This window comes from Oryctolagus cuniculus, chromosome 6 (assembly GCF_964237555.1).
Source record: "Oryctolagus cuniculus chromosome 6, mOryCun1.1, whole genome shotgun sequence".
Lineage (NCBI taxonomy): Eukaryota > Metazoa > Chordata > Mammalia > Lagomorpha > Leporidae > Oryctolagus > Oryctolagus cuniculus.
Genome location: NC_091437.1, coordinates 160129755 through 160143061, shown reverse-complemented (window position 1 = coordinate 160143061; position 13307 = coordinate 160129755). Strand labels below are relative to the sequence as shown.

Below are 13307 nucleotides of genomic sequence, written 5' to 3'. Positions count from 1 at the left end.
ATGACCGTAGGGCAGGTAGCCCTCCTTATCCCACAGACCTGATTCTGGGGAACCCAGAAGCCCACAGAGAATGGCACCCGAGCGACCAGCCTGGGGGATCTTGCCCAGGTCATTCTCAAGGCTCAGAGACGGATGTCTCTGCGGCACCCTGGCACGCTTCCTCACGCTCCTGGGGAAGGCTTTGGCCGCGGTGGAGAGGGGCCACTGACTGCAGGTGCGTTTCTGTGCTTGTCGTTGGGGGCTGATGGCAAGGCTCAGGAGTTCTCTTTTGCAGGTGGGGTCCAGTTTTATAAAGCACGAGCTCCAGTCGGGGTAACGGAGCCCCTCCTGTGACATGAACTGTGCGGCTTCCTGAGCAGTTTAGCTTGGACTGATGCAGATTCAGCTGTGGAGTAGGTTTTGTTGCCTGAGCTCTCGCTGGAGTGGAGGGGCCTGGGTGCAGGTGCCCACCACTGCGGCGTCCCTTTCACCGGTCCCTGTGAACGTGCTCTCCCCCACCCCTTCATCTGGCTCCGGGTGCCTTGCCACAGCTCGGGCTGATCCATCCTCCTCGTGTCCAAACGGATAAACCAGTTACAGTCACCGTGTGCTAAGTCTGCTGTTGCTTCAAGTCCAGCCTTTACAGCACAGAGACTTCTGAAACTGTTTTTTATTGCTGGAGCTGCTTCTGTTCTGACATGCTGCTGCACGGATTACTACAGATGCTGGGACCGTGAAGACACCGCTCCGCAGGATGCCTGCGGCAGACACCCCTCACGCACCCTGTGAGGCGCGTCCCTCTCCTGGGCTCTGTGGAAAGGAGACGGGGCAGATGGGGGGGGAAGACCATGGGTCAGGCGGGGGGGCCCAGGTCGGGGCACCTCCTGTCTGTGCCACCTTGAGCAGCCACATCCTCGTCTTCTCTGTGACATGAATTTCCTGTGGCTGCGGTGGCAAGTCCCCACAAATTTAGCACAAACGTATTAAGCTCTGGCTCTGGAGGTCCGTGGTATAAAACCGAGATGTCAGCAGGGCTGTGCTCCATCTGGAGACTTAGGGGAAGTCTCCTTGTTCGCCCCTTGCAGCTTTTGAATCCTTTTTTTATTATGAGCTGGTTTCCCCGTCTTGATGCACAGCCTAGCATTCCAGCCCTGCTGGCCTTGCTGCCATCACGTCTCCTCCTCTGGCTCCAACCCTCCTGCCTCCTTCCTTCCTTTCTTCCTTTCTGTTTTTTAAAAAATTATTTATTTATTTACTTATTTGTAAGGCAGAGTTACAGAGGGAGAGGGAGAGGGAGAGAGGGACAGAGAGAGAAAAAGGTCCCCCATGTCCTGGTTCACTTCCCAAATGGTCGCACCAGCCAGGGCTTGGCCATGCTGAAGCCAGGAGCCTTCTCCAGGTTTCCCAAGCACTTGAGCCTCTTCCCCTGCTTTCACAGGCACAGGAGCAGGGAGCAGCATTGAAGTGGAGCAGCCAGGACACGAACCGGCATCCATATGGGATCCCGGCGTTGCAGGCAACCGCTTAGCCTGCTACGCCAGTGCCGGCTCCTCCTGCCTCCTCTTCTAAGGACCCATGCAGTTACGTTGGGTCCACTGGGTGATCCGGGTTGTCTCCCATCTCAGCATCCTTCATCGATCATGTCTGCGAAATGTTTCAGGTTCCTGTATGAGGCAAGGTGGCATTTCTAGGTCCTAAGGGTTAGGAGATGGACATCTCTATGGGTCATTGTCATCCTGCCACTGTGGACTTGCGGGAAGGGCTGTTGCTTCATGTACCCATCTCTGTAGTGGTCAGGGTTCTCATATTGCCAACAGCTCCAGACAACACCGAGTGAGAAGGAGTGCAGCAATTCATCTACATCACCTAGGAAAGATCAAATCACTCTTCTCTCAAATGTTCTCTCATTAGGAAGGCACAGTGCAGTCATTAGTATTTAAAGAGTATGGCAGTTGGAAAGGGTAAAAGTTTTCTGAGAAAAGGATAAGGTCAGTTTTCTGAAGACGGCTGAAAATTTACTTATGCAAAACACCGCCTTTGCAGTGAGGCTGGATAAACAGTCACAAGGAGGTATTTCACGCCTCTGGATATTACTGCTAATCACAGTTGAGATCGTGTACCTTCTCTGAGTACCTCCGTGCCCCTGCGAGTTGGAGGTACACACAAAGTTTGATTTGCCAGGCGTGCTTTCATCTGACAGGTACCTCGAACAAGCTGCCCCAAGTCGGAAAGCACTTCCCATCGCTGTCTCTGTGTTCCGAAGGAATCCAAATTCCAGAAGCCGAAGGTGGCAGTTGCAGGCTTTCCCACGGCTCCTTTCCTCCTTTGTTTTATGTAGAACTCTATTTAAAGCAGCTGGGCAGCGGGAGTCGTCCCCAGGAGGCTCATCAGGCAGACGCGGGGACCGTGAGATGCAGAGGAGGCGGCAGGTGCTCCTTCTGCCCTTCCCCAGGTGGGGCTTCAGGGACCTTGGCTGGGCGCCTGTCCACCACCCAGCAAATGTGGGCAGAGAAGGGGGCTTAGAGTGTTGAACCTTTCAGAAGCTCAGGGAAACGAGTGTGGTTTTGTGCTTCTGAGCCCATCCTCAGCAGGGCGTGTGCTCTGGCTGCCCCCTCTGCCACCTTGCTGTTCACTGCTTGCTTCCGTGGGCAGGCCAGCCTGCCGCCGTGGGTATGATGTGCCTCTGTCTACCTGACCCCATGCAGGGCTACAGGAGTGCCCAGCCTTTCTTGCCTTCTCCCCACCCCAACAAGGCAGGCACTTGCGGGTGGCCCAGGCAGTGGGCACAGCTCAGGACTGTCGGCCTCTAGACCCCATGCTCTCATTACTGTTTGCTGATGCTTGACTTCGGCCAACTTCTGGTTGTCAGGCCAAGGCAGTGCCCCAAAGGTCATAGGTCAGCCTTGCTCTACTGGCCAGTCATATCCACTGGGCAGTGGCCTGAGAGTTCGAAGAAATAGACTTTTTCCAAAGGAAAGATTGGAAACGGGGAAAGATCCTGCAAAGATGGTGCCACACCCTCTGAGAGATGAACAGAAATCAGAAGATACCTCAAAATGTTTGTGAAGAACTGAAATTAAAAGAGGTTTTGAGGCTTGCACTGTGGCACAGTAGGCTAAGCCTCTGCCTATGGCACCAGCATCCTATACAGGCTCTGGTTCATGTCCCGCTGCTTCTGTTCCAGTCCAGCTTTGTGCTTATGGCCTGGGAAGGCAGTGGAAGGTGGCCCAAGTCCTTGGGCCCCTGCACCCACATGAGAGGCCTAGAAGAAGCTCCTGGCTTTGTATCAGCTCTGCTCCGGCCATTTGCAGCCATTTGGGGGGTGAACCAGCAAATGGAAGACCTTTCTGTCTTTCCCTCTCTCTGTCTGTAACTCTACCTCTCAAATAAATAAATAAATAAATTTGAAAAATATAAAGGTTTATTTTGGTGCAATTTTTAAAAAAATCCATGTATAGGTTTTTCATGTACACATTTTCATGAGCTTTTTGAAAGACCCCTCATATGCATGGGTTTCCATTTTTTTCGGCACTGAAATAAACTGATCCTTTAACAGCAAGGGCACGTCGTGATGAGCGGGAATTCCCTCTCACTGGCAGCAGCCTGCTGCATCTGCTGACGCTTAGTCTGCAGGACGAGTCTTGCTTTCCTGGAGGAATTTGATGCCAGCACCTGGGAACTGCCTGGGCCAGGTGGCCTGTTTTGTGTGGTTGGGTTATTTTTCTTTCTGCCTCTTTTTTTTTTTTTTTTTTTTTGACAGGCAGAGTTAGTGAGAGAGAGAGACAGAGAGAAAGGTCTTCCTTCCGTTGGTTCACCCCCCAAATGGCCGCCACGGCCAGTGCGCTGTGCCGATCTGAAGCCAGGAGCCAGGTGCTTCCTCCTGGTCTTCCATGCGGGTGCAGGGCCCAAGCACTTGGGCCATCCTCCACTGCCTTCCCGGGCCACAGCAGAGAGCTGGATTGGAAGAGGAGCGACCAGGACAGAACTGGCGCCCTGACCGGGACTAGAACCCAGAGTGCCAGCACCTCAGGTGGAGGATTAGCCTAGTGAGCCGCAGCGCCAGCTCTTTCTGCCTTTTAAAGTAACACACACACAGCTTTGTAAGGGTAGAGCCCAATGAGGTATTTCGAAGGAGGCACACCTGTGTCTCTGCAGCATGTTGCCAGCCCCTCTGAGGTGCCCCACCCAATGACTCCCCATTTTCTCTTCATGAAGGGAGCCACTTCTCTGGCTTCCAGTGTCATAACTTGGCTTTTCCTGTTTTTGAGCTCTTTTTTGAATTTTTAAAAATTTGAGACACACACACACATAGCACCCAGGTGCAGACTCACTCCCCAAATGCCCACAAAGGCCAGGGCTGGGCTGGGGCTGGAGCCAGGTGCTGGAAGTGCAGTCTAGCTCTCCCACCATGGGTGACAGGAGCCCAGTTTCCTGAGCCATTACCACTGCTTCCCAGGAATGCACATTGGTGGGAAGCTGGTGTCAGGAGGCGGAGCCACACCCAGGTATTCTGATGTGCAATGCTGGCGTCCCAACCACCAGATAGATAAACTCCCACTCTTGTCTTTGAACTTTATATAGATTGATTCAAACAATCTATGTTTCTTGTGTTTCTAGTTTTTCCCTGTAACATGATGCTTGTGAGATTCTTCTAGGTTGCTATAATTTTGACTTTTCCCACTTGGAGTTCTGGGTCTATTAAGAGGAATTTTCTAAGAACTGAGATTCTGAATGCTGCAGCTTGTGGCCAAGGAAGCTTTGTCCCCAAAGTTAGCTTTTTTCCACTTTGGCAGTGGTTTTGCGATAATTTTGGAATGCCTTCCATGGAAGAGTGTTTCTCCATAAGTGGTGTGACTCAGCCTTCTTTCATCCTCCTTAGTGACAAGACTGGGCTCCAGAAGACTTCTGGCCATTCGCAGAAGTTAAAGCCTGTCTCCGAGGACAAGCAGCGGTTCCCCTGAGACTGTCCACCACGCTGGGCCTCTTCCCTTTCTTATCACTAAAACTGACCAGTTTGTTGAGTTCAGTGAGCATCAAACGCTACCATTTTACCAGTATGTTACAGTCCTAATTTTTTATAATTCCTAAGACTGAACAGGTGTGTGAAAATTAAATGAGCTATTTTTATAAACTGCGTGCAGCATTGGTTCAGAGTGCTGTCTGCATGTTTAACGCCGCTGGGCTTTCTTTGCGTACGGATCTCTGGTTTTACCTTCTCCTGCGTGAGTTGTTTGGTCTGCTGGCCTTCTGGGGTCTTGGTGTTTCCTGTTCACCCATTCGCTGGTCTCTAACGCTGTTCTTGTTAGAACTCTGGGTCGCTGCTGGCAGAGACTCACTTGAAGACGTGCAGACAGGGCTGTTTGTTGCGAAGGCTCCAGTGATCCCCCAGTGACCCGGGACATTCTTAGCACTGTCTCCACCTGCTCGTCATGTGGCTGGTCCTCCTCATCCTCCCCTCTCAGCCTGACATCAGCCCAGCCCCTGCCCTGGCCGAGTGGTTTATGATTATTCTTGGCATGCTTGCTGGCTGTCCACTTTGATAATGAGCTCCAGGAGTCCAAGGGCCTTGCTCCCTGTTGTCCCCAGTGGCCGCTCAGTGATGCTCACAGAGTGGCTGGACGTGGCCAGCCCAGTGGCTTTGGTGCAGGTCCTCTCTGCTCCCTGCTCCTGGCCTTCCTGCTGACATCCTGTCCGTGTTCCTCGCTGCCACCCCAACTCCTGTGGACGGGCTTGCTTGCAGCTTCCATCCGCAGAGTGAAAACTCAGCCATAGCTGTTCCAGTGTGTCTCGCCCCCTGCCCGGCTGCTCAGATTCCTGGCTCAGCTCGGTCGCTTGTCCACGGTGGCTGGAGGGGGGGGATGGTGGGCAGGGCCATGTCGCTGGCTCGCTGTGACCTGCTGATTAGGGAGAGGGACAGAACTGTGGCTGAGCAGACCTCAAAGGAGGAGCTCCATGCCCTCCTGCAGTGCCCAGACTTCCAGGCCCTCAGGACCCTGAGGTTCCCACCACCTTCCAGGTGGCAGGCAGCCAACCGCAGGTGAACGACCTCGCTGCTTTGGCGATTAAGGCCTTTGGATACTGCAGTGGATACTGGTGACAGCTGAAGCAGAGACCACTGCCAAGAGGCCAGAAGCCTGGCAGGGGTGAAAGATGATGACCACAATATAAATCAAGAATGTGTTCGGGCTGGTGTTGTGGTACAGTGGGTTAAGCCACCTCCTGGGATGCTGGCATCCATGTGCAAGCTGGTTCGAATCTCAGCTGCTCCACTTCCTATGCAGTTCCCTACTAGCACCAGGGAAAGCAGCAGAAGACGGCCCAAGTGCCTGAGCACCCTGCCACCCATGCGGGAGACCTGGATAAAGCTCCTGGCTTCACCGGCCCAGCCCAGACAACTGCGGCCATATGGGGAGTGAGTCAGCAGATGGAAAATGTCTCTCTCTCCCTCTCTCCATGACTCTGCCTTTCAAAGTAAAATAAATAATATTTTTTTTTGGCCAGCACTGTGGCTTAATAGGCTAATCCTCTGCCTTGCGGCGCTGGCACACCGGGTTCTAGTCCCAGTCGGGGCACCGGATTCTGTCCCGGTTGCCCCTCTTCCAGGCCAGCTCTCTGCTGTGGCCAGGGAGTGCAGTGGAGGATGGCCCAAGTGCTTGGGCCCTGCACCCCATGAGAGACCAGGAAAAGCACCTGGCTCCTGGCTTTGGATCAGCACGGTGCGCCGGCCGCAGTGACCATTGGAGGGTGAACCAACAGTAAAGGAAGACCTTTCTCTCTGTCTCTCTCTCTCACTGTCCACTCTGCCTGTCAAAAATAAAATAAAATAAAATAAATTTTTTTTTAAAGATTGACTTGTTTCTAAGAAAGTCAGAGTTACTGAGAGAGGAGGAGATACAGAGAGAGATCTTCATCTTCCATCCACCCGTTCACTCTCCAGATGGCTGTAAATGTCTGGGCTGGGCCAGGCTGAAGGCAGGAGGCAGGAGCTTCATTCCATTCATTCTGGTCTTCCACATAGGTGCAGCGGCCCAAGGACCTGGGCCACCTTTGGCTGCTTTTCCCAGGCCATTAGCAGGGAACTGGATCGGAAGTGGAGCAGCCTGGACTAGAACCAGCACCCAGACCGGATGCCAGCATCACAGGCAGGGGCTTTACTCTCTAGGCAGCAATGCTGGCCCCCATAAATAAATCTTAAAAAACAAAACAAAACAACAGAAAAAGAAAAAGAACATGGATACTGTGTCACAGTGGCAGCATGACAAAGTGTCATAATGGGAAAATTGTGAAAGTGAAAATACAAAATACAAATATGGAGATGCCGTAAGCAGAGGAGTGCTCGAGCTGAGTCGGGGGTGGGGGGATCCGAAGCAGGATGACTTTTGGAAGGGTTGAGGGAAATGCAGCCAGCAGAGCTCGGGCCCCAGCGAGCCCTGGGGGCTGGAGTGGGGTGGGTGTGTCTGCAGTGGGCAGGGTGTGGCAGGACCTGAGCTCAGAGAGTCACATGGAGCCCATCCCCAGGGTCTGGCAGCCCTGCGAGGCCTTGGGAGCAGCTGCTGGGGGCGGGGCTGAAGGCCTCTGGTGCTGTCACAGCTCCCGTTTCCCACAGCTTTACCGCCGCTTGCCCTGCTCTGCTTTTACCGTTTTTGTTTTCGGTGTATTATTTTTGGCCGGCTTAATGAGAACCGAGGCGTTTGCTTGTCTGAGACAAACAGGGAGGTGGAAAGTGGCAGGAGAGAAGGCACTGTCCGCAGCGTCCCTGGGTCGCCGTGGTGGGGAGGGTCCACCCCCAGTCCTGTCTGCACCCTGGCCTTGCTTCCTAAGGGGTACTTTTTAGGTGTCTGCAGGCCTGGTGCCCCAGGCTGCCCCTGTAGCAGCCGGGTGACCGCTCCACTTTCTAACAGGGCCTGGGGCCACACAGGGCAAAGCTGCACAGAGCCGGAAAGAGAGCACTCCCTGCCGCTGGCCTCCAGGGCGGTTGCACAGGGCAGCTGTCTGTGTGACAGACAGGTTGAGTGGCACAGACACAGGGATGCTGCTGCGTGATTTTCACACACACACACGCACACACACACACCCCCCATGGAAACTGTGCTGCGTTCTTAGGCTCTGATTCTCCTGTGTCTGTGAGTGACTGGGGTGCAAGTGCAGGCCCTGGCGAGTCCTGCTTGTGTGGCCTGCCGGGCTTTGGTGCACAGTGAGGCTGAAGCCACTGAGGCCTGGTGCAGCGCAGGGGTCCGTACGGTCCGGTAGGTACAGCTAGACTGTGTGCTGTGGGAGAAAGTGGTTGACTTTGGAAAGGTAACCTCTCTCCCTCCTTGTGATGTTTTCCTTTCCCTGGGATCTGTGGGGTCTGCACCCGGCACACAGACATTCGATGCCGGCCCCCGGCCCTTTGAGGTCCATCAGCCCGCCTGATCTCCCCAGGCTGTTCCCGGGTAGCTCTCTTGATGAGAAACATCCAGGATCGTCTCCAGGCACTACTGCTGTTTCATGATGCGTCGTGGATCTGCAGTCCGTTATCTTAATCCGGCAGCCGAGGACTAAGCAAGTGCTCTCCCAGGCCCCCTGGACAGGGGCTGCCGAGAGCACTGAGCTGCCACCAGGCCCTGCAGGCTCGCTGGGGCACGGCGGTCGGCGCTGCCCCCTTTCCCATCTCAGAACCAGAGTGGTGCCAAGGGTGCTCCCGATCGCCAGCGAGGCGGTCCCCTTGCTTCCCGTCAGGGCTGCATCTTTCACTCGTTGGTCCAAGTGTTTGATGACGAGTGGCGAGACTGTCACCTTGGAGGACGGTTCTGTCTGCTTTCCTCCCCACACTGGGCTGGTTTGGAACCCAACACCACTTTGTTCAGGCTTCTTGGCTCCGTGGTGTTGTGTTTATGAGTCAGAGGCTGGTGCCGAAGTGGACGTAGTGGAGTTTATACTGAAATGTGTGGAAGTGTGGGGTAGTACAGCTGGAAAAAGTTGACCTTTAAGAAAAAGTCGTGAGTGCTCTTTTTATAACTTGAATGCCTTGAGAAGTTTTCACTCTGCTCTGGACTTGCTGAATTGGTAAAATCCAGGGTTTGGGCTTCATTCACCTTGAGTGATAGATACAACCATACAGCTGTAGCACTGAGATGTGTATGATGTGTGTATCCACTTGTTGCTCCCATTGTGTGATATACAGTTCATTTTAATGAAATACATGGCATCTGTTCACTGTGTGCATACGTCCAAGTTCTGGGGTATCCAGATGTGGGCAGCTGGCAGCAGCCTCTGCCTCGAGAGCAGGTGGGTGCAAGGCAGAGTCAGGAAACAAGCTGACACACGTGGCCAATGGCCAGTGGCCAGTGGGGGCATGCAGAGGGGCTGAGGGGCTGGCTCTTAGCCCAAGTCCTGGAGATGTTATTCAACTTGAGCTTGAGTTAAGGCAAAGAAAGGTCAATGCTGAGGCTGGTGCCGTGGCTCACTAGGCTAATCCTCCACCTGTGGCGCTGGCATCCCGGGTTCTAGTCCTGGTTTGGGTGCCAGATTCTGTCCTGGTTGCCCCTCTTCCAGGCCAGCTCTCTGCTGTGGCCTGGGAAGGTAGTGGAGGATGGCCCAAGTGCTTGGGCCCTGCACCCACATGGGACCCCAGGAGGAAGCACCTGGCTCTTGGCTTAGGATCGGCGCAGTGCACCTGCTGTGGTGGCCATTTGGGGGGTGAACCAAAGGAAGAAAGACCCTTCTCTCTGTCTCTCTCACTGACTAACTCTGCCTGTAAAAAATAATAAAAAGAAAAAAAGAAAAGTCAATGCCGAAAGGCAGTGAACCCCGGCACTGACAGTGTTTGCAAAGGCTGGGGAGTCTGAGGTCACACAGGCCAGGAGTTCTGTGTGACAGAGCCCAAGCACAGAAGGACAGGCACAAGAGGAAGTTGGAAGGTGTGTTGGTTGGAGGGAGTTCTGATTCTAGAGAGATTTTTGTGCCAGGCCCTGGAACTTCAATGTCATTCTACAATGGGCATCACTGGTGGGTTATACAGGAGAGCTCAGGATGGTTTATGCTGTCCGTCATCTGGACGGAGGATGGGGAGTTGGGATGGATGAATGACAGGGGGATGGGAGGGTTGCATGAAGGCAAGGAAACCAACTTAGGAGCTTTTGCAGTTGACTGAGGAAAGCAGTGAGGTGAAAAGAATACTGTGGAAATAGTGGAATTAGGACTAGACATAGACCACAGGCATGGGAAGAGGAGATGAGACCACGTGCTGAGAGTGATGTGAGTGAAAGGGCTGTAGCAATGTTGAGAAAGGGCCAGCAGGTGTCTGATTTGGGTGATCACGTGAGTGACAGACAGGGAAGGCTGGAGGTAGAAGCTGTTTGGTGAGGAACACAGCGAGTCCAGCTTAGGAGGTGTGGGACAGCGAAGTGGCCAGTCCTGCAGGTGATTAGGCACTCAAGTCCCAGGTTCAGGGAAAAGATAAGAGTGGAAGGTGCAGATTTTGGCTTCAAGGTTTACAGAAGCCCGTAAGGGAGAGTGTTACATGCAAGGAGATCGCAGAGCTAGAAGAATGTGGCTGGAGCACCGTGGAGCATCGGTGTGTGAAAGCTGGCTGCCTGGGGGGCTGCCCTGGGGATGCTCGGAATCAGTACTTGGGGAGGTCCAGGAGGCGGCAGTGCTGTGGCTTCAGAGGACAGAATTCCTGGAGCGTGGGTGATCAGCACCGCTGGGTGGATTCAAACAGTAGAAGAGGGGCTCAAGGCCTTTGCTGGCTCGGCACCGTGGGTTCATTGGTGACCTTGTTGAGAACACAGTTTGCAGTTTGTTTCCTCGGGTTTGAGCGCACATAGACGAGCAGAAGGGGATGCACCTGTTGGCAGCGTTACTCGGCCTGTCTGAGGAGCCAGTGTTCTGGGGAGCCGGGCTGCAGGGCAGTGGTTGTTACCGAGGACGCTCGCACGCCTAGAAGTGGCTCGTGGAGCAGTTTACTGCAGGGGCAGAGGGTTGCACAGGTCTGTATGATTGCAAGTTGACGATGAGGAGCGAATATGCCGTGTGCCCGTGTATGCCCATTGCTTTGTTTCGACGTGTGGGCCTGCCAGAGACGGCCACGTTTTACGTTTCTCTGTAGTTTGCTTTCTAGCTTGCCCTCAGAGTCACCGTTTCCACTCCTGCCAGCGTTAGGAGCTGTCACAGATCCTGCCCCTTCCTGAGGGTCACTCTGCTCCTGGGGTGAGATCCCCAGGCCCTTTTGGTTCTGGCGCGCTCTCTCCAGTTGGCTCTGGACTCAGTGTAGCCCTCACACGGTATTCCACAAGGAGGCTGCAGCCGCTCCACTTTCCTGACCACCCCACGGTCCAGTCCTCTGGGCTGCTCCCCTCCCCTCCAGACTGGGGCTCACCTGGCTCTTTACAGGAGCCTGCGTGGGTGCCGTTGCTTGTGGGGCCTCAGCAGCTCGAGCTGGCCGACCCCCCCCCCCAGCTCCCGTCTGCACCCACTGCTGAAGACTGAGCCTCCTGCCTCGCACCTGTGCCCCCCTGTCAACTCCCCAGGACGGCGGGACTCCTTCCCAGCAGGGGACAGGACTGTGTGCCTGGCTCTGTGCTGCGACTCCTCGCCCACAGGGCTGCCGGCCTGGCGACACTCACCTTGTCCTCTGCTTCTTTGCAGGGAAGCAGTTTAAGTGCACAGTGTGTGACTACACGGCGGCCCAGAAGCCCCAGCTGCTGCGGCACATGGAGCAGCACGCCTCCTTCAAGGTGAGAGGATATGGCGTGGGCGGGGTGGGGTGGGTTGTGCAGGAGGCCAGAGGCTTCCCTTCTCAAGGTGAGGTGGAGGGAGCCTGCGTTCAGCAGCCATTGGGGTTACCCTCACTTCCGGGCCAGTCCCTGGTCATGTGGGGCTGAGGCCTGTGCAGTCGGGGTGCTCTGTCCACGTGGGTAGCATCGCTCTGACGCCAAGTCAGAGAACAGGGTGAGAGTTTGCAGATGGAGGAAAAGGCGTCTCCTATCCTAAACACCTGCCATGATGGAGAGGAAAGGGTGTGGTACGTCGGATCCTGGATTAGCTCAGGTGAACTGAGAAGCAGGTGTCACGTGCCCACCTGGGAGGCGTTGAGAGAGCAGGGGTAGCACTCAGAAGTCACCAGCCCAGTCCCCAGCATGCAGCAAGGGCCCCAGGTGGCTCCCTGCATTCCTTCAATACCTGTAATTGAGTGTTCTTCAGTGTGGGTGCTCATAGCCTTGTAGCCAGTGCTGACGGTGTGGTTACTGGTAACAAGCACCATGGTCCAGTAACTTGTTCTGTAAAGAGTCCTGCTCAGCACTTGGCCGGCCTTGCCCTTTAAACTGATGATGCTGCCGACGCTGGTGCACGCACATGGAGATGCGGTCATCGAGATCTGCAAACAGGCTGCTCTAAGGCGGTTTTTGAAACTGTGCCTACCGCTAAACTCAGAGAATCATGGAAGGTCGAGGGGCTGTTGGCCACCACACTCCCAGCCTGCCCGGCCTGAGTGTCGTGTGCTGGCTCCAGGCAGGAACTTCGTGTCCATCAACGCTCATCCCTGCTGCGTTTCCATCTGTTTGATCATGAAGAACTGGAAGCGCAGAAGGCAGCCGGTCACCTGGGGGTCTTTAGTGCCTTGCGTATGCGCAGACCTTGGCCGCTGAGATGACTGTGCCCACCACTTCCCAACAGCCAGCTCTTCTCAGGCCCAGAACAGCCTGGCAGGAGATGCGTTCCATGGTTTCTCCTCGCGCAGTTGAGGCCCTACGTGTGAGCAGCAAGGGCCTCTAGGATTTCATGTCCACACCGTGAAGGAGGCAGAAGGTGGACTTCATCCTCTCCCAGTCTAGCACCTTGAGCGTTGTGTCTTTTGTCACTCATGGGCACAAGGCTGTTGATGATGCACTGTGGGGAGCAACTCGGACTAGACTGTTACTGGAATTAAGACTTATTCTATGCATCTGCTCTCCCACAATATGGCGTTGAGAAGGGAGTAACAACTTCTACGCAGCTGCCTCTCGCCAACTTGAGTGATGACCTGCAGGAGCTGATCCTGCTCCTGATTGGAGGAGAGCAGCGTACTCGGCGTGTGGGTAGCAGAGTTGGGATTGGTGGAAGAGGACTATAAAGGAGGAGAGAGACAACATGAACCAGGAACATCTGAAGGAACACCTGTGCAGCCCCCGAGAGAGCCGGCCGGCGGTGTGCCGCTCCCCCGTGGAAGTGGGGAAAGTGGCAGGGGGAACCGCCCTTCCACGGAGGTGGAAGGGTCGGTAGCCAACCCGGGAAGAACCAGCAGCAAACCTGGGAAGGGCCGAGCAGGCAAAAGAACAGCGCAGAGTCCTGTGTCGTTCCTCCGT

The 13307-nt window shown here is 54.7% G+C and overlaps 1 protein-coding gene across 3 annotated transcripts in view; it reads left to right on the top strand.

Annotated features, from left to right (window-relative positions):
* Window positions 1-13307, top strand: part of ZFAT (zinc finger and AT-hook domain containing) — a 205903-nt gene that overhangs the window by 114852 nt on the left and 77744 nt on the right. For all 3 annotated transcript variants that reach the window (XM_070075863.1, XM_070075861.1, XM_070075862.1), the window contains exon 11: window positions 11611-11699. In XM_070075863.1, coding sequence (XP_069931964.1) covers window positions 11611-11699 — 89 coding nt within the window. The remainder of the gene's footprint in view (window positions 1-11610; window positions 11700-13307) is intronic.